The sequence below is a fragment of the Neolamprologus multifasciatus genome, chromosome 3 (assembly GCF_963576455.1).
Source record: "Neolamprologus multifasciatus chromosome 3, fNeoMul1.2, whole genome shotgun sequence".
Lineage (NCBI taxonomy): Eukaryota > Metazoa > Chordata > Actinopteri > Cichliformes > Cichlidae > Neolamprologus > Neolamprologus multifasciatus.
In genome coordinates this window covers 33,936,217-33,956,336 of record NC_140441.1, presented here as the reverse complement: position 1 = coordinate 33,956,336, position 20,120 = coordinate 33,936,217, and the positions used below count along the sequence as shown (strand labels likewise).

At 40.9% G+C, this 20,120-nt stretch overlaps 4 protein-coding genes and 1 pseudogene across 4 annotated transcripts; 2 read left to right on the top strand and 3 right to left on the bottom strand.

The window, feature by feature from the left end:
• Positions 1-878: 878 nt before the first annotated feature.
• On the bottom strand, positions 879-2,939 carry LOC146522691 (uncharacterized). Its single transcript, XM_085153599.1, has 4 exons — positions 2,385-2,939; positions 2,088-2,181; positions 1,813-1,900; positions 879-1,699 (listed from the first exon to the last, which is right to left on the bottom strand). The coding sequence occupies exons 1-4, from the start codon at positions 2,428-2,430 to the stop codon at positions 1,316-1,318; spliced, it is 612 nt and encodes a 203-aa protein (XP_085009725.1). The 5' UTR covers positions 2,431-2,939; the 3' UTR covers positions 879-1,315.
• A 1,438-nt stretch (positions 2,940-4,377) lies between these two features.
• Positions 4,378-4,770, top strand: LOC146522690 (histone H4). Its single transcript, XM_085153629.1, has one exon. The coding sequence runs from the start codon at positions 4,416-4,418 to the stop codon at positions 4,725-4,727; it is 312 nt and encodes a 103-aa protein (XP_085009755.1). The 5' UTR covers positions 4,378-4,415; the 3' UTR covers positions 4,728-4,770.
• Positions 4,771-10,118: 5,348 nt separating this feature from the next.
• LOC146522689 (protein BUD31 homolog pseudogene) lies at positions 10,119-10,985 on the top strand (annotated as a pseudogene).
• A 2,561-nt stretch (positions 10,986-13,546) lies between these two features.
• On the bottom strand, positions 13,547-14,004 carry LOC146522688 (histone H2B 1/2). Its single transcript, XM_085153625.1, has one exon. It carries the CDS (start codon positions 13,963-13,965, stop codon positions 13,591-13,593), a length of 375 nt encoding a protein of 124 aa, XP_085009751.1. The 5' UTR covers positions 13,966-14,004; the 3' UTR covers positions 13,547-13,590.
• Positions 14,005-14,705: 701 nt separating this feature from the next.
• On the bottom strand, positions 14,706-16,022 carry LOC146522687 (general transcription factor II-I repeat domain-containing protein 2B-like). Its single transcript, XM_085154148.1, has one exon. It carries the CDS (start codon positions 16,020-16,022, stop codon positions 14,706-14,708), a length of 1,317 nt encoding a protein of 438 aa, XP_085010274.1.
• Positions 16,023-20,120: the final 4,098 nt, after the last annotated feature.

Genomic DNA, 20,120 nt, shown 5'->3' with positions numbered 1-20,120 from the left:
ACAGTCAGTCTACCCTCCTCCAGGGCATTTCATCCTCGCAGATGGAGGGTACCCATGCCTCCAGCGTCCACTCCCCCTCATCACACCCTACAAGAGGCCAGGCCAAGGTGTGGGAGCCCAGCGCTTTAACAGCCATCATTCCAGGGCACGCTCCATAATAGAGCGTGCTTTTGGGATGATGAAGAACAGGTTCAGGGCCATCTTCCTGCAAGCGCTGGAGGTGCACCACACCTTTGTACCTCATGTAAGTGACCACCCAATGTCAAATTAATTGTGTATATATATATATATGTGTGTATGAAAGAATAATGTGTATATGTATATCACTACAGGTAGTAACAGCATGTGCCATCCTCCACAACATTTGCCTCAGTGCTGGCGACATTGTGGCTCCTGAGGATGAACCTGAGGAAGATGGAGCAGAGGATGATGAGGGGGAGGCTGGATTGGAGGCAGTCAGTGGTGCTCTGTGGCGGGACCAGCTGTCTGCCGAGGTGTCTGCCCTGGAGGAGGTACCACCAGACCATGACTACTGTTAACAGGCAAGTAAACATTTATCTAAGCATCTTTTTTAATACCACTTTTTCAAACTGTTGTCTGCTACAGAGTCACATGTATTATACTAGTAGTGAATCCACTTTCTCTGGTTTGCATATTTCTGAAAAACCTCTTAGTGGTGTGGCAGCCGTCGATTGAGTCAGCCCTGCAAACCTGTGGATGGACGATGCAGTGGACAGAGGGAGGAAGCATCCTACAACTCTTTGCAGACCACCCTGTGCGATTCTCCACTTTCTGACCAGAAAAGACAAACCGCGGGTCACAGTTGCAGCACCCCATCCATGTCTGATCTTCTTTCGGCAAATCCAGCAACACTGCCAGAGATTTTCTGTTTGTGTGATCTTTCAAAGTATATATTTTTTTAAAAACGGTCCAGGAACAGGTCACTTTGGTTAATCCTGTGTGAAAATTTGTAAATATTTGTATATATTTTTCCTTCTCTGACTAAAATTCATGTTTTAGAAATATTCTTGTTTTATTGTTATTTACCTTTAAATGTCCATTTAAAACTCTTCAAAGTTTATGTTCATACATGTTAAAAACTGTAAATAAAATGAGTTCAGTGAAATCTGTTTTCATCAATTTATTCATAATGAAAAACTTAAAATAACACAGAAAAAGGTAAGAAATGTATTTAAAAAAAAAAGAATATCTGAAGGCACAACCAATTTGGGGACTAATTTTCATTAATCAAAAACTTTTAGTATGACATAACAAATAGAACAAAGTAAGAACATTATCTGAATATATTTTTAAGTTATTTAGGAACTAATTTTTCTAGTATGGAAAAAAGTCTGTCCATCCTGTCCCTGCTCTCCTGTTCTCTCCTCTCCTCAGCCTCCCTTTGGTACTGCATGTCCTCTTTGATGAGCTCAAGGAGCTCATCCCCTCTTTCCCTTCTCCTCTTCCTTCCCGTTGTTGCTGGCTGACCTCGTTCCTCATCTGTCTCCTCTTCCATCTCGCTTTGGTTACCCACTGCTGTACTTGGCCCTGGAGTGTCCTCAGGGAGAGAGGAAATAAGGACAGGGGGCCTAATGGAAGGCCTCTGTCCCATCACCTCATCCATGAGGCCAAACCAGGGCCAAGTAGCAGCAGTGGGCTTCCCACTGACTCCCTCACCTGACCCTGGACACTTGCAATCCTAAAGGCAGAGGAAATCAGAAATGACAGACAAATATAAACAATACAACTTTTAGTAAATGTACATTTATTAAATTTCATTCTTAAAAATTATCTTCTTGACAGCACACATACTTTGTATCTTTTCTTTAAGTTATCCCACTTCTTTTTGGCCTGCAAGGGGGTGACTTTCCCTTGCAGGCCCATCTTCTCGAGAATAGTCCTGATCGCACACAAAAAAATAAGAGAAGAGAGAAAACCATAACAACTATAATAATCCCTAAATCCAAAAGTTTTCACAGCAGAACACAAGAGGAATATCGTCTGGACATCACAGGTTCTGTACAGAATGAGGGTTATTGAAACCGTACTCAGATGAATATGATGTGTAAATTGATTTATTCGTGTACCTCCATCCCACAGTTGCTGAATTTTTTACCCCGGTGAAGAGGTGATCATTTTCTCCTCTAGTTTTGATGAAGTTTGCCGTTTGCTCTTTGGTCCCTTTAAACATATCACAAAAAAGTTGATTGGGAAAAATGTAAGCGCCAATGAAAAACCGCGGGACCCACCATACAAGCTAGTTTACGGACACTTTTTATGAAGATTGTTTAAATAAATATTACAAGTCTATGCAAATTCACAACCCTAACAACATAACCGCTATAAAATGTAACTTTTGTACCACCAGATTTTCATATACTTACATTTAAAAGTGTATTCGTCTCCCGGTGTATCTTTTTGTGCCGCCATCGTTATGTGAATGTGCAATGAAGTTATGTCCAATGAATTCTGGGCCGGCAAGCTATGGAGCTGGTGGGGTGACAGACGTCACCGACAACGTCGAAGCACTTTTGCAAATATGTCATATTTTGACAAACCGAGCAGATATTTGATGTTTACACACCCACATTCTCGCCTGAAAATATGTTTAAAGTTTATTTTGTGGCCCAGAAAGATTAATAAGAGTAATTTTAAAACTTAGTAGCGGCCGCCATTGCCGGAAACTGGAGCTTGGCTGGGCCGCGCTATGAATTCTGGGATATGGTGGGCCAAGAAGGACACACCCGACCCATCCTTCAAATTCGGGGAAAAGGAGGACGCATTTGTCTGCTGCATTCGGAGGAGTCTACGAATTTGGACAGCCTTCGGCGCGTCGCTGTGACGTAATCGGTCTACAAATGCGGCCTCAGGAGGAAGCAGCCCATGAATTTGGACACGACCATTGTTGCATTTTGCTGCCATGTTAGGGTCCACTTGTCAAAGGGAAAAGAGTCGTAAAGTCAGTGCTGTGAGACATAATCTTTGTCCTGTCAATAAGTATTTGAAGAGGGGTCACTGAATATTTGATTATGAAAATGGTGTGATCATATATCATGGCTTTCACAGTCACCAGATCTCAACCAAGACTATCTGGGGGGAATTTGACTGACATAACAGATAGATAATCAATTCCAGGAAACACTGAAGCTGTTGGGGAGGCATGTGTTGTACAAATACTTCAAAAACGTGTCTTTGCCACCTGCCTGTACACATTGCTTCTTTGGTTCTGGTCTGTTATGTAATTCTACATAGTTGTGTCTTCTGGGCCTGTTGGCAGAGAATGCTATTTTGTGTAACTTAATAAAAAAAACATATCAAACATGTTTCTCTTTCTATATATTGATTGTATTTATTTATATTTGTATGTTTTGTCAGTGCCCTTAGGACTTGTGATGCTGATTCAAAGAAGGTCAGTAAGTCTAAGGCCAATTAAAGCCCAACTTAGGCATTCATTAAGTGAATCCACAACTCACTGACAACACAGGACACTTTATTAAAGTGGATGGAACAGAAATACACAAAACAACACTGCGGGACAGTCAATCAGTGAACTTGATTATGAATGCAATGCGAGGGGCTTTACAAAATCAACTGTGTACAAAAAGTGCCTGTCAGCTATGTCTTTGTGAACAAAAGACTTAACTCTTCCACTCACTTTTGCTGTTAGGAAATAAATCTGAAGGGTTGCTTGACGGACTCCTAAAGTTACATCTCATGTAGCCTAAAAGAAGAGATAAAAGAAAACAGGAGCGGCTAAAACTACCGCCATCTCCTGGCCTTTGGCGGAAATGAGGAACAGCTTGACTGTGACTGCGGGTGGAGTAGCTCTGGTTGTCCCCATAACATTTTACTGTACACTGAATAAATACACTTGTAGATTTCTCAGAAATAAAATGACATGTGAAGAACAGCTTATAGTGCTCATCCTGGTGAAGCAAATATTTGGCTTCACATTACAATTCTGACTGTAAAGGACAGGCTTACAAATACAATAAATAAACGGGATTTGTTTTTGTACTTTTAGCCTTTAGTTTCATGTTTAATATTAATAATACATTTTAATTTAGCTTGAAAAGTTATGCTAGATTCTGGGTAAAACGTTAAGAGGGTGTCTGGTTTTTGTTACTAATGGGTTTAGTTGGGTTTAGTTTCAATTGATTAATTATGTGAAATAAAAATATGAACTCGACTCGGGCATTGTGGGTGCGATTTGGTGAGAGCCTCCCTTTGGTTAGACTTAATTTGTCATTAACAAAAGACATGATTTCCACATAGAGAATAGAAGAGAGGGCGGAGCCACTGAGCTTCGAGCCGTCCAGCTGTTTCCTTTTACGTCCGCCGAGCACACATAATAAAACGGCTCTGTGAGGTAGAACTCCATTCGACCTTGCTCGTCCAAAAAAGAAACTGTAATCATGAGTGGAAGAGGCAAAGGTGGCAAAGGACTCGGTAAAGGAGGCGCCAAGCGTCACCGTAAAGTTCTCCGTGATAACATCCAGGGTATCACCAAACCCGCTATCCGCCGTTTGGCTCGCCGTGGCGGAGTGAAGCGTATTTCCGGTCTGATCTACGAGGAGACCCGCGGTGTGCTCAAGGTGTTCCTGGAGAACGTTATCCGTGATGCCGTCACCTACACTGAGCACGCCAAGAGGAAGACTGTGACCGCCATGGATGTGGTGTACGCTCTGAAGAGGCAGGGCCGCACTCTGTACGGATTCGGCGGTTAAACTCATTCGTCCTAATCCAACAAACGGCTCTTTTAAGAGCCACCCACTTCCCTTTATGAGCTTTGTTCTGCGATCTTGTTGGTTTCTTGCATTGACTGTAGAAAACATGGACCACGCGACAGCTCCCAAAAAATGGAAACAAAACGCCTCTGTCGCCTCCATGTTAGCGGATGGGACTGGGGTCAGACTAAAATAAATTAATTCTCCTTGGTTAATTTTTTTTCCAAAGACTCTTTCTTTTGTTATCAATAGTTCCCATTATGCTGATGTCCAAGGGGTCTCCTTTCCCATAAGTTTGATTCTAACTCCTACAGCGGTGATGTTAAATTGGGGTGAAACGTCATCATAGCAGCTTTGACTGAAAGCTGCAGTCACGGAGGAACTTGCGTATCTCTGTTCGCGAATAGCAGATAGAGCGTAGGCTCTGAGAGGACGCCCAGCGTTTACGCTACGAAAACACGACCGAGTGTTTTAACCTGACAGCCTGAGGTGTTCTTCAGTAAACTGGACTACCCGACAGAAGGTCCCGAGGCCCCGCTGCACTTTTTCGGTAAGTTAAACGTGTTTGTAAGCTAATCCGTAACTACCGTCCTTAGCTAGCTCCTGAGACCTAGCTAGCTAAAATGAGCACTCGGCTGTCAGAGTTCGTTTAGCTAATCCGTGCAGGTGAATGAATTTACTAAAGAAATCAAGAGAAACGCCCCGGGCTGCTCAGTCACTAATTACTGTTATTGTACTTTTATTACAAGTATTATACTGTAAAAGCAACAGGCTGCACCCCGCTTCAGCTTCTGTGCAGAGCTGAATATTAAATATGTGTAAACAACAGCATGTTTTCAATCTCTTGCCACATCTGTAAAGAAAGTAACAATTTTTTTTAAAAGCTTGTACTTCAGTAACTCATTAATCAGGAACTATGGATTAAAGTACTGTAATACTGAAAAGAATGTAAGAGAAGAACTTCAGATCCTGAGTGTGTGAGGACAGAAGAATCAGCTTTATTTCAATTTTGAGGGATACAATTTATATCTGAGTTTGATGGTTCTGTTGTCTTTGTTATTACAGGAGCTGCCCTCAGATTCAGACCTCAACACCACCCAGTGACAGCAGACAGATCATCCAACATGTTCACATGTTGGATGATCCACACGTGCTGTAGTGAAAGCTGCAGCTGTTTTGTTGATAAAGTTAAAGATAAAAAACAAAAAGATTAATCACTCATGTAACTGTGTCACTATATATCAGCATTAACAGGACCTCAGTTTGGTGTTTCACAAAGCTGCTGATCTCAGACCTGCACAGCTTCAGTTTTAAACACCTGATGTACTCAGCTGCATGAAGAGCACGTTTGAGTTTCTCTAACACAATTAAATAAAACCTGATGAAGGTCAAAGGTCGTCACTTGTATCTTGAACTACAAACTTGTCATCTGGAATTTTTTCCAGGTTTTTTTTTTTTTTTTACACAGTGTGTTATTTACCATAAAGTGATTAAGAGTTATTATTAACAATAATAAAAAATTATGCACCAAAGGAATTACTAATGCAAAGTAAAGTGTTTTTTTTTTTTTTTTTAATCTATGTTTATATATAAATATATGCGGTAGCCCCTGGAGACAAAGCACGTACAAACTCCAAAACACATTTCTAGCATTAACTGAACTTCCAAAACAGTGCTACCTCGATCACTTAAATTACACAAATGAAAGCATATGTGTATTGTTTGTGTATTTATACACAAGCACTCATATATATTTAAATAATTAAAAAAAAAGAATGTTCATTACCACACACCAAATCCGGTCGTTGGTACTTGCTGGCTTGTGTAGACACTAGGTAACAAAAGCTTAACACTGCGCCCTAGCATCCTGGAGCACTTCTGTTGTGTTTTGGAGTTCGTACGTGCTTTGTCTCTAGGGTCCACCGTAAATATACTTTTATTTATTCACTCCACATAAAATGTAATAAATAAATCATATATTACAAAAACCAACTATTTACAGTTCAGCTTTTAACTATTTACATTTTAATCTTTTTCCTTTTAAACAAATTTAAAGTGAAACAACACAAAACACTGCAAACCACAACACAATTAAATATAAATTAAAATATGAAAACAAAAAGAAGATGTACATTCTGTGTCATATGGGCCTGCATGAATAAACTTTCTGAATCCTTTATCTTTTGCAAAAATCCGCATGAAAATAGTTGTGGGTGATTACTATACCATTCTAATGTGACGTTGTTGTCCCTGGCTCTCTTTCCCTCTCTCTTCCCCCTGCTCTGTTCCTGTGCTACTGAGAGTGTAATTACCGCCCTCCCCCCTCTTCCCAGCACAAACCACAACCCACAATCAGTGAAGCGGGAAGAAAAGTGCGAGAGAAAAAAAAAAAAAAAAAAAAAACAACCCACGGCTCGCGATAAGGAGCCGGCTCGCGTCGTTCACGTCAAAGATCTGTCTCTAAGAGCCATTTCGTTCGCAACCGACACATCACTAGTGCTTATGTAGTAGGTCTTTTTTTTTTTTTTTTAAGATAACCAACCCACCTTTGATCTAGTACAGCAGGGGTCCCCACAAGGGCCGGTGTCCCTGCAGGTTTTAGATCTCACCCTGGATCAACACACCTGAATCACATGATTAGTTCATTACCAGGCCTCTGGAGAACTTCAAGACATTTTGAGAAGGTAATTTATCCATTTAAATCAGCTGTGATGGATCAAGGACACATCTAAAACCTGCAGGGACACCGGCCCTCGTGAACTGGGATTGGGGACCGCTGTAGTAGAGGGTGGACATGAGTGGATGAAGCCCTATGAAGCTTTTGAAGCCTCTTCCTGATGTGTGCCTGAAATTTTATTTTCATCAACATGCAACATGTCTGTTTAAACTGCAAACAAAGTATCAAAGGAAACTGTTAATGCTCTGTGATAAAATGACCCACATCGCAAACAAGACGTTTTGCCAGGTTGTCTACGTTGACATGCTTCCAGGTAAAAAAAAACAATAGCTCCTTTGAGGGAGCAGATCAGAATTACAGAAAATTCACCACACACAAAGTGTGTTTGCATGTAGCTCACAGCTGTGGCTCGCTGTTGGTCTAAATGAATCTGAGACCTAAATGAGAGTTTGTAGTGATTTATAATTATAAGTCTGAATCTCTTTAATCTACTCAGCTGTCTTTTTTTAAGTTTTAGTGCAAGTACTTTAAGGAAAAAACAATGAGACAATGTTCATGTTCTTACTACACAGATTTCTGTTTTTACAGCACGTTTATGAAAAGAAAAGTCTGGGTAATAACTTTACAATTTAAGTCAGTCAGATATTCATGCAGTAAAACAACTAAATGTGTTGCACATACTGATAGACGAACAGGGCTGGCCCACTTCAGTTCTAGTGTGAACATGAGTTTGACACCTATGGATTAAAGATTTAGTTTCATTACTTTAATCAAGTGTACTCTCAGAGGTTGTGAGTGGCTCTTACAAGAGCCGTTAGTCGGTTGAGGAAAGTGGCTGGACTTTATTTAGCTTTTTCAGTCTTCTTGACCTGGATGTTATGCAGCACACCACCCTGAGCGATCGTCACTCAGCCCAGCAGCTTGTTCAGCTCTTCGTCGTTGCGGACGGCCAGCTGCAGGTGGTGGGGGATGATCCTGGAAAGGGCGTAGATTTGGTTTTGCCATTGGTGGGGACGGTGGGGAAGCAGGGCACGGATGAACACTGCCCTGCTTTTGTCTGTTTCTTGATAAAAAAAAATAAAAAATAAAAAGGAAATATACTTGCCTACATATGCTGTTCTACATGCTTTTAAACCATTTAAAATTAAAATTCATAGTTTTATATGTGAATTACTTAATGTTAAATTACTATTGAACAAATGATTGACTAAGTATTTTAGACTTTAGTTTACTTCAGCCATATTCCATATTGTCCAAAGCACTGAAATGTGATGAGCTTTGGAAAATATTACACGAATAAGTAAAGAAGGGAGCCATTTTAGCATCCAACAATTCATGCTAAAGAATGAAGCAGTTTTGTAATGGAAGTTAGTGAATTCCATGCTCATGCCGACTGTAGTTTCTAGAATAGAAAGAGCATGAAGATTTAAGTGAGAGTATGAGATTGATATAATACTACTGCTACCAAAGAAGCGAGCTCTTGGTTTGAGTGAGGTGGCTCTTAAAAGAGCCGTTGTTGCTAGGAGAGTGTGCAGCTTAAGCTCTCTCTCCGCGGATGCGGCGAGCCAGCTGTATGTCTTTGGTAAGTGATAAGAGATAAGAGCAGAAAATGTAGCAAACAGAGGACACTCGCTGCTCTTAAAGTGTGTGACTGGCTGTGACGCGGTGCCGCTCAGGCTCGTGATTGGTGAGAGGCTCCACGTGGAGCATGGCCCCGCCTCAGTGTGTGCTGCTTTGGAGTTGACGTCACGCCGCAATGCATTGTGGGAGCGCGGCGCCATGTTCGGGGTCTACGAATCAAAACAGACACTGTGTTGGAACGATGACGACAAGAATCATGCTTAAAAGCAGCTCCAAAGAAAACGGACGGTATAGAGACCGATTGCGTCCAGAGGCGAAGCAGCAGTACTTGAACTTGTGTTCATACAATTACACATAACAAAAAAGGTTTTCCTAGTACTATTTCTTCAGAGACATACTCAAAGTTTTCACAATCATTAATTAACAAGAACAAGTCTCATGTGTGTCTGGTTTCACTACCACACTGGGGCACATGTTAACCAAAACACAACATGCTGGGATCTTAACCTCCGCATTTCTGATGTCAAAGCCTCTGTCAGCCAAAACTACATCCCCTGGTAACAGCTTGTTAAGTATGCCACATTGCTCTGTGATGTGTTTAGCTGATGCACGGCCCCCCACCCCTTAGAAATGAACGAAATTGCACCTTGTGGAGTAATCCCGATCAGGTATTTCATGGTGTGTGTACCCTTGTAGTGCGAGTACGTTTGAGCAAGAGGCTTTAAATTAGATGGTCGTTCTGTACGAACTTGATATCAGCTCGTCTCACGGCTGCTATCCAGGCTCAACGCCTTCGTTTGGTAACATCCGATACCTGAGCTCCTTGATGTTGCTTCCAGCTTGGGAAAGCATAAAAAGACAACCCAAGCTTATTCCCGTGCCGACCGTAAGATCGAACATTGCAGCCGACCACACAGCAAGTACGAACCATGGCTGTGCTTTTGCTCCTTCGTCGCTTGCGCTTAGACCCCGAACATGGCGGATCAGGCCAAAATCCTTTCCACGCCCACCCCCGTGACATCACGCTCCAAAGCCCTATGAGAAACGTCCATTGATGTGCGCGCTGCCGCAAGCCTCTCTGCGATTGGTGCGTGACAAAAATGCCCGCGCTCTGCGGAAATATAAGCGAAGCTTTGAGCTGATCGGGCCACATTTTCTCTTAGTCTCGATACTACGAAGAAAAGAACCTGTCAAACTGAGCGGTCGCGCAAAGGGAGCACGCGCCTGAGAGGGGCTCGTAAGACAAACAGGAAAATACTTAGAGCGTTTTGTTGCATTTTTAGCTAAACAGAGACAAAATGCCAAAAGTAAAGAGGAGTCGAAAGCCTCCCCCAGACGGCTGGGAGCTCATTGAGCCCACTTTGGACGAGCTGGATCAGAAAATGAGAGAAGCTGAAACTGAGCCGCACGAGGGGAAGCGAAAGGTGGAGTCCCTCTGGCCCATTTTCAGGCTGCATCATCAGCAGAGTCGATACATCTATGACCTATTCTACAAAAGGAAAGCCATCAGTAGAGAGCTATATGAGTACTGTATAAAGGAAGGCTACGCAGACAAGAACCTCATTGCCAAGTGGAAGAAGCAGGGCTACGAGAATCTGTGCTGCCTGCGTTGCATCCAAACACGAGACACCAACTTTGGAACCAACTGCATCTGCAGAGTCCCCAAGAGCAAGCTGGAAGTTGGAAGGATCATTGAATGCACCCACTGTGGATGTAGAGGGTGTTCTGGCTAAACCTTACTAAACAAAAACAAAGGCTCTTTTAAGAGCCACACACTTCTCTCTCAGCAAGCATCCTTCTGTCTGTTACTGTGTCTGTAACAACTTGTGTACAGGGAAATGTAGATTATGCATCTTCATTTATTTTCAAATGCACATTAATTCATGTTATCTTACATAATCAAATCCACCTTCAAAATATACTATCATGAGTGCTTTAGCAGTGTCTTTTATTCACAAGACAAAAATAGAGGGTCTTAATATAAAGTCAAAATAAAACAAGCTCTCATTCTCTCCTGCTGTGTGGTTAAGGCTCGTGCCTTGTTCAACCTCATTGCTCATCTTACTAATTTAACTAAAATAAAAAGCTGTATGGGTTCAGCTTGGAGTAAAATGTGTCCTTGAAATCACCTAATATCAGCTCACTTGGCCTAGATTTAGTCAGGTAAGGTTGAGTATTTTTAGTGGATATATTGGCTAGGTATCATTAACCTATACAGTGAACTTCCACTAAAACAGCCAGTGTAGGCTTTCAAAATATAAAAAATGGAACTCAATATTTCATACAGAGATAATAACATGCAACTATAAATGTAATACTTTCAGTCGTATTTGTTGTTTTTTTAATATAATTTTTTAAAATGTAGGTGATAACTTTTAAAGGTGTATTTCTTTTCTTTCTTTTCTTTTTTACCAAGAAAAATCTTCTTTAAAAAATTGTGGAGGAAAAGCATCCAGAGGGAAACCTGTGGGCTTAATATAGTGAACCACATCCTCTAAAGCAGAGAACGTCACAAGTTCAAACTGAATAAAAACAGCAGTGGAAGGGACAGAGGCAGAGGGGTCAGAGTCAGGAGTTGTGATAAGAGCCCTGGTGGTGACAACCTTTTCAATAAAAAAGTTCAGAAAATCATTGCAGATATCAGGAGAAACTTCCAAAAAGACATTCAATGGAGTATTAAGAACCAATGTCAATGGTCCTAAAGAACACACGTGGGTTATGACTGTTGCAAGAAATAATATTTGCAAAATATTCATTTTTTGCCTCTTTAACAGTGTTCTGGTAGCGATGCCAGCAGTCTTTTAGAATTTGAAATGATACATGCAGTTTATCTTTTTTCCACCTCCGTTCTGCTTGACGACATTTCCTCTTAACAGCACGAGTGCTCTCATTAAACCAAGGCTCAGGTTTAGCTTTGGGCTGCCTAGTTTTTGAATATCTATATATCTCTATATATAATATCTATATCTATCTATCTATCTATCTGCGCTTGTGTCTAAATACTAGGGCTGGGTATCGTCACTGATTTCTAGAATCGATTCAATTCCGATTCACAAGGTTCCGAATCGATTCGATCCACGATTCGATTTAATTCGATTCCATTCGATTCACTTCGATTTGAATCTGGGAAATTTTGACAGTCAGAAATATTATAATTCAGATCAGTACATTTACATATTTTTGTATCTATAAAAAGGAAGCTGACACACGCAAGACTTTATCAAAGGTATCACAGCAGATGCCTTTGTGTCAAAGTAGCTGAGGATAAAACACAGAAAAACATGAAGGTGATTTTCCTGGCCTGGGATTTTATAAAAATATTCTGCAGTACATCAAAAACGAAAGAAAACCAATAATCAACACATGAACATTACCTCTGAAGTTACAGCGGTTTTATTAGAGACACGGCTAAGCGTTTTGCATTTTGCATAATTTTAAAAAGTTTAAATTTGTTCAGTATTGAACGGCAGAAATTAGGTTTTCTTTTCAGAAGTATATAAAACGAAAAAAAAAACGTCGGCCGATAGCGCTGTAAACAACGGTAGACTTGTGCGTAACAAGCAAGCGAATAATGCAGAAAACAGTACAGAGAGGGGGGGAGAGAGAGAGGGGGGAGAGAGGGAGAGAGAGCCCGAGCACGCGAGCACGCGCGCGAGAGAGCTGTGCATCGTGGTCGAAGCAAAACAATAAAAGTAAGAGTGAATACATGACGATGTTTATGTGATGCGTAGTTTGGATCTTCTTTTGCTGCTGGTTCGGTCAATATTGTTTGGAGAGACATCAAACTAACAGCTTTAGAATCAGCGCATAAAGGGCGTGAACACAAAGCGCGGACCCGCCGACAGATCAGAATCAGCGAGTTGTCGGCTTTCAGCCCCGACCGTGAGAAAGGCGACATCTAACTGATTCTGATCCGCGGGTTGCGCTGTGTGTTTACGTCTTTGTGCAGAATCCGTGTTCCTGCTCTCATTTACTGTCTTAGCTGTTTGGTGGTTGTTGAAATTTTGTGAGATTTCACCAGAGATTCTGACATTTCGGGCAAAATAAATTTATATTAAAAAATCGATTCAGGATTTTAATGAATCGATTTTACGTTATCCAAGCCAGAATCGATTTTAATCGATAAATCGATTATAAAAACCCACCCCTACTAAATACACATATGCTTTCAATTGTGTTATTGAAGTGATCTAGGCAGATTTTTTGGAAGTTCAGTTAATGCTAGAAATGTGTCGTGCTTCGTCTCTAGAGGCCACCGCATATATTTATATATAAACATAAATAAACCATTTTTTTAACATTAGTAACTCCTTGTGCATAATCTTTGTTAATAATTTTTGTTAATAAATTAATCAAAGCAACAAAACAAGCTGGAAAGTCGGTTGGGAGCCGGAAGAGCCGGCTCTTTTTAGTGAGCCGAGCAGAATCTCTGTAAGAGCCGGAAATCCCATCACTAATTAACACCACCAAGTGACATGAACGACCACATCCGCGATTCAAGTAGTTCACTACATAATAAATCAAATGTTGGACAGTAGAAAGTGTGCTCGTTAGTTTAGTGTGTGGCTCTGAAAAGAGCCGTTGGGTTGACGTCTGATAGCCAGTTTATTTGGAGCTCGTGTACTTGGTGACGGCCTTGGTGCCCTCAGACACGGCGTGCTTGGCCAGCTCACCGGGGAGGAGCAGGCGAACTGCGGTCTGGATCTCCCTGGAGGTGATGGTGGAGCGTTTGTTGTAGTGCGCCAGGCGAGATGCCTCGGCAGCGATGCGCTCGAAGATGTCGTTGACAAACGAGTTCATGATGCTCATGGCTTTGGAGGAGATCCCGGTGTCGGGGTGGACCTGCTTCAGCACCTTGTACACGTAGATGGCGTAGCTCTCCTTCCTGGTCTTTCTCTTCTTCTTGCCGCCCTTGCCGGCGGTCTTAGTCACGGCTTTCTTGGAGCCCTTCTTGGGCGCGGACTTGGCGGGTTCAGGCATTTTCGATCCTTATTACTCTACAGCAGGGGTCACCAACCTTTTTGAAAGTAAGAGCTACTTCTTGGGTACCGATTAATGTGAAGGGCTACCAGTTTGACACACACTTCTCAAATAACAAATTTCCTCAATTTAACTTAATTATGTGTTATCATTAATAATTAATGATATTCATCTATGTAAAGACACTAATTATGTTAATTATTTTTCACCATAATTATAAAGAATGCAAGTAGGAAACAAGGTAGGAATATAAATATCAATATGCAACGCTTTATTTCTATAAATCTTTGCAAGTATTTACATTTTGAAGTGATCACTTCTACAACATTTTCACTTACCACTAACAAATTTTAACAAGTCATGCACTGTTACATATATACAAAAATAATGTATGTAACATACAAAAAAAAATCAACTTTCAAATTTTACAGAACTTTTCACCAAATTGGCAGGATTTTAAAGCAAATTATCACATGTTACACTTAACAAACACATTTGTTTTTCAATAATTAAATTCAACTTTGACATGACACTGTAATGTTTCCACTGAGAACATCTAATATGGCTTTCTTTGTCTGTTAGTGGGAAACCTGGCATTGCATGCTGTTCACCAGTGTGTTGTAATCTGGGGTGTAACTTGACACTGCAACTCTGAGTGAGTCTTGCAGATGTGCATCAGAGAGGCGTGTTCTGTGTTTGTTCTTGATGAAGTTCATGTCAGAAAAGGCTGATTCACAAAGTTAGGTTGAACCAGACAGGCTGGCAACCTTCATAGCTGCTGTGCATACACCACTGTACTTTTCTGTGTCAACAAGGCACCAAAAGTTTGGTGCACCCTGATAGGCTTTGAGGTGGACGTCATTTTGCAATGTTACAATTTTGATTTCCACCTGTCCAGCATCCAAGCTGAACATTGAACTTAGTTGCTCAGCAATGCATGTTGTGTCCACATTCATGAAAGGATTGGAAACAAATGAGACACATGGCTCAAGCTGATCAAGGTCACAAAACCTGTTCTCAAACTCTTGACCAAGGCGGTTTATGACTTGAGTGTACTTTTCTGCAACTTTGTCAAAAGTCTCAAATGCAGAAGCGTTGTCTTTCAGCACCATCTGCACAGAGGGAAAGTGCAGCACCTTTTTTCTCTGTAAATGCACAGAGAAAATGCTCATCTGGGCTTTAAATCCATTTAAAGCACTTATCATGTCAGCAACAGGCTTACCTTTGCCTTGCAGCTCACAGTTCAAATGGTTCAGTTTCCCAGTAATGTCTGTTAAAAACGCAAGGTCAAGTGTCCACTCAGTGTCCTCCAGCAGAGATGTGTCTTCCCCTTTGGATTGCATGAACTCCTTGATTTCACCCAAAAGTGACAAAAAACGAAGCAAAATCCGTCCCCTGCTGAGCCATCGGATTTCCGTATGTAGTAGCAGGTCACCATATTCAGCTGACAGCTCCTCCAATAGCACCTTGAATGTTCTGTGCTGTTTAGCTCTGGAGCGGATGCTGTTTATGATCTTCACGACGGGAGTCATGACGTGCTCGAAGCCGATAACCTTTGCGCATAACGCCTGCTGGTGAATGATGCAGTGGTAATGCATGAAGTTTGGGAACTCTGTGTCACCTTTACAGTGAGCGATGAATTCCGTATGTCGGCCGATCATAGCAGGAGCCCCGTCGGTAGTCACTGATACCAGCTTTTCCAACGGTACCTTTTTCTTCGCGAAAAACTCCTTCACCGCGTTATAGATGTCAACTCCCTTCGTAGTTGTCTTTAGCGGCAGTAGTGTCAGAAGTTCTTCTTTTGTGGAAAAACCATCAAATACCATCCGGATAAAGACTATCAGCTGTGCTGTACTGCTGCAGTCGACGGACTCGTCACACTGGATGCTAAACCAACTGCACTTTGCCAGATCCTGATCCAACTGATCGGCCAAGTTCCCGGACATAGCCGACACTCTTCTAACAATTGTAGTTGCCCCCAGCTGGACATCGGAGAGAGTGGTGATTACATCGTTTCCATATTTCTCGTCTTTAAGCACAGTTTTTGCAATTATCATCATTGCTTCTTTGAAAACCTCCCCGTCTAAAAATGCCTTCTTTTTCTTAATCATGAAATATGTAGCTCTAAATGAGGCTTCGGTTGCTTTTTGAGAGTTTTTCACCGGTCTCGTGAAAAAAGACTGCTGTTTGCTCAAACCTGCCTTTAATTCGCGGGCCTTTTCCGCTCGCAGTGTGCTGCCCTTTGGGTAGTTATCATGGTAGCTTGTGTGACAGGTTCGGAAATGTCTCTCCACGTTGTGCCGCTTTGCCGTTGCCACAGTTGCCCCGCAAATGAGACACACACATGAATCTTTCACGGTGGTAAAAAAGAACTCTTCCTCCCATTCACTGTGAAAATTATGTTTTCTTCCTTTTTTCCGCCATGTTTTCATCATCTCCTCACCTTTGCCTTTGCTGGTCTTCACGGCAACTGTTTCTGTGGAGACCAGCTAGCACTAAATATTAGATCATGATCTAATATTTAATAATAAACTTTTTTATATATATATTATCTCTAACAAATTAACACCAATGCAATTGTGATTAAAAAAAAAACAGCAAGAAAAAATAAAAATAGATGCAGCTTACTGGTAAGTTGTTATGGTGAGATACTTTTAGAAGAGGCCCGCGGGCGACTCATGTGGTCCTTGCGGGCGACCTGGTGCCCGCGGGTACCGTGTTGGTGACCCCTGCTCTACAGTAACGAATGAGCTGTTTGACCGAGAGCGGCGCTTTTTATACAGGCTGTATGCTAATACCACTGCGCAGGCCCTCGGATCTCATTGGTGGAGCCCCACAGTGGGCCGGACGTTGTGTTGGAGGGAGTTTGTGAACTTTGCTGAAACAAGCGCGCATCTAACAAAGACAGTGTGATTGTTTGATTGTGTCCTCGTTTGCTGACAGTCATTTGTTCTAAATGAGCAGTAAATGTAGAGCTCTGTGTGGCAGATATGGATGTGATAGTATCAGTATTATCTTCAGCCAACAATGAAATCATTTTAACTACAATTCCGCCTGATTTTGTGTTTCTGTGTTTCTGTAGCGCCCATGTAACCTGGTGATAGTCAGCACACAGCTTTAAAACTTCACTGAGTTTTAGCTCTCAGTGGAGGTTAATTTACTTCACTGTTTTATTCACAACTAACTTGAATTTAAATTAACATTAAAATACTTTTTTATACACGGAGTAAAGATGGTGGAAATGTGCAGGACGTAGGATCAGTGTCTGAAGCAGCATGTTGTTCGGTATATTGAAAACTCCAGCCTCCAGAAATGATTACATCATCTGTTTATATATATATATATATATATATATATATATATATATATATATATATATATATATATATATATATATATATATATATATATTCAACTTGGGGGTGCATGTGCAGATTTCCGAGGACACAGCCACGTCAGACAATTCTTTTGTAATGGAAACATAAACACTCATATCGCCGGTAAGTTATCGCAGTCCTAAATTCACAGCAGCTTCTGCAGTAACCTTGGTAACCACAGACCCTGAGCGGATGGATTAACACAGGTCAGACTTTGTGAAATACCCTTCATGTCTCTTCATGTGTTGATGATGTCTGCCTGGGTGTTGCCCTGATGACCATCAGTAATACAGTCATACACGCAACTCTATTCCTTTTTCATGTTGGCTAAAAAACAATTTTACATAAATGATATTTTAAAAGAACAGAGACACTTTAATTGCTGGCCTCAAATGTGTACGTAGAGTCTGTGTTTGAAGTTTGTTTTTCTGCCTAGTCTTTGCTCTCAAACCTTTAAACAGCAGCGTGTTTGCAGCTGAGATAACAAAAACTCAAACTGTCAGAGCAGGTTTGATCATTTCGGTTATGCATCAGCTGGAATCGCCACGTTTTCACTCAGTGTTATACAGCATGTATTGAAATATTTGTAACTATGATGTGATAAATACATTTAACAGAGTAACACATTCAACATTCACATTATTACTTTACTGAAACTGTAATGTGATTACAGTCTGACTGCTGGAAGAGAAGAGTTTAAATATGAGAGAAACACTGCTTTGCTCTTGTTCTGCTCTGAGTCACAGTTTGATTTGAACTGTTGATCCATGAAATGTCGTTGCTTACAGTCAAGGGCCACCATCAGCCTGCAGGCCACACTTTGAGAGCTTTAACTGTTACACATGGAGCTTTAATGTTTTGTTGTTAAGATTAAACTTTGCTACAGTGTAATCACATTTTTATATCCTTATATTTTATGTTTATGTCAGTATTTAGTTGTGTCTTTAAACAGTGATTCAGTGTCAGTTTCATTGTTCTCTATGGAGGTCAGTATTGTGAATAAATGTCCTGGTGGGGATTTGCTCCTACATGATAGATACAATTATGCACAGGTTTACATGTGCAGTATTACAGAGGAGAGGCATCACAGCTACAAAAGCCTCACCAAATACAGGAAATTACAGGATGTAAGAGAAATTAAATCGAGATGAATAAAGTTCCATTTTTAGAAATTCTACAGCGTGGGCCATTTATATGGATACACCGTAATAACATGGGAACGGTTGGTGATATTAAAGTCCTGTTTGTGGCACATTAGTATATGTGAGGGGGCAAACTCCTCAAGATGGGTGATGACCATGGTGGCCATTGCACTTTAGTGATTTTAGTTACCGCCTGAATATCAAAACCTTGAGAAGCTGTTTTGTCTTTGATGGTGCAGAAATGTTTACGTCATGTTTATCGTCACACGATGGCGCCACTTTATCAGTAAACTAAAGGGAAAACCCTGATGTTGGTTAAACCACATTGTTTTAAACATTTATAATTATTGTCATGTTTACAGCGTGTAAAAGATTAGTTAGTTAAAATGCTATGATAATATTTCATAACTTTATTAATATATTAACTTAACGAAACTCTCAGCAAGGTAACAAATGGATTTCAGAAACCACTCTACATTTGAGCTTCACTCAGATAAAAAAGGAGGCGCTCACAGTCATTACTATATGTCTGTCTGCTCCAACCACCTTTCTGTAGTGAGTAAAAGAGAAAGCTGTTTAAATGTTGAGATTTCGGTTTTTTATCATGGCTGTGCAATGCTTAAAGGAGTCATGTCACTGCAACTCTAACGCAGAAAGTAATGTGCTCAATTACTTATTTATTTCACTTTAGGAGGGGGGATTTTATCGGAATCGTCACTTTGTGTAGATAACTCAAACATGTGAGAGTAGTTCCAAAATTTGTCTCTGGCCTAAAACTCTTCACTCAGTCCTCTCACTGAAACTGATCGGCGTTGTAGGTTTAATTGGTGTATTAGATTTACAATTATTTTAACCCTTGTATGGTGTTCGGGTCGGTGAGACCCGTTTTCATTTTTTTTTAAAAGAAAAATTAAACAATTAATTATTTTTTCAACCTGAAATTCATTGGCTTTGGCTTATTTTCTGTGAAGAACATAAATCTGAACTAATTTTCAATGACCTCATACTGTACCTCCCCCCACGCATTTACATTACATACAAGGTGTTTGGGTCCACTGGACCCAGGTCTAATAAAAGTGTTGATAGTGTAGGTCCTGTGTTCCCATACTCTGCCCTCCTCCTTTCTGGTGCTGCTGATAGTGTTTTCTTCCCCTCCTGCTCCTGCACAAAGTTGCAACATTGTTGAAAATTCAACTATCAACACCATCTGCTCTTACATTCCCACACATTTTACCCTCTTTCTTGAGGGATCCAAATTTTATTTTCTCATACCCTGTCCCACCTGCAAATTAGGGGCATAATACTATAAATAAGACTTTGCCAGTGTGGTTCTTTATCACAACTGATCAAGATGGCAAAAGATTATCTACTGCGAGGGCCTTATTGATTTTGGAAGAGAGAGGGGCTTTGGATGATGATGTTGACAAAGAGGTTTCAGAATATTTCACATTTCTGAAAATTCAGAGTCTGACAGTGACTTTGAAGAAGAGGATGAGGTTGAGCACCATTTAGTAACAAAACGAAGACGAGTACCCCATCTGCAGCCAGCTCCAGGACCAGAACAAACCCACCAGACAGCAAGTGAAGAAATATGGATGTCAGTAACTGGTGAAATTGAATGGTCTTCTTGCCCAAG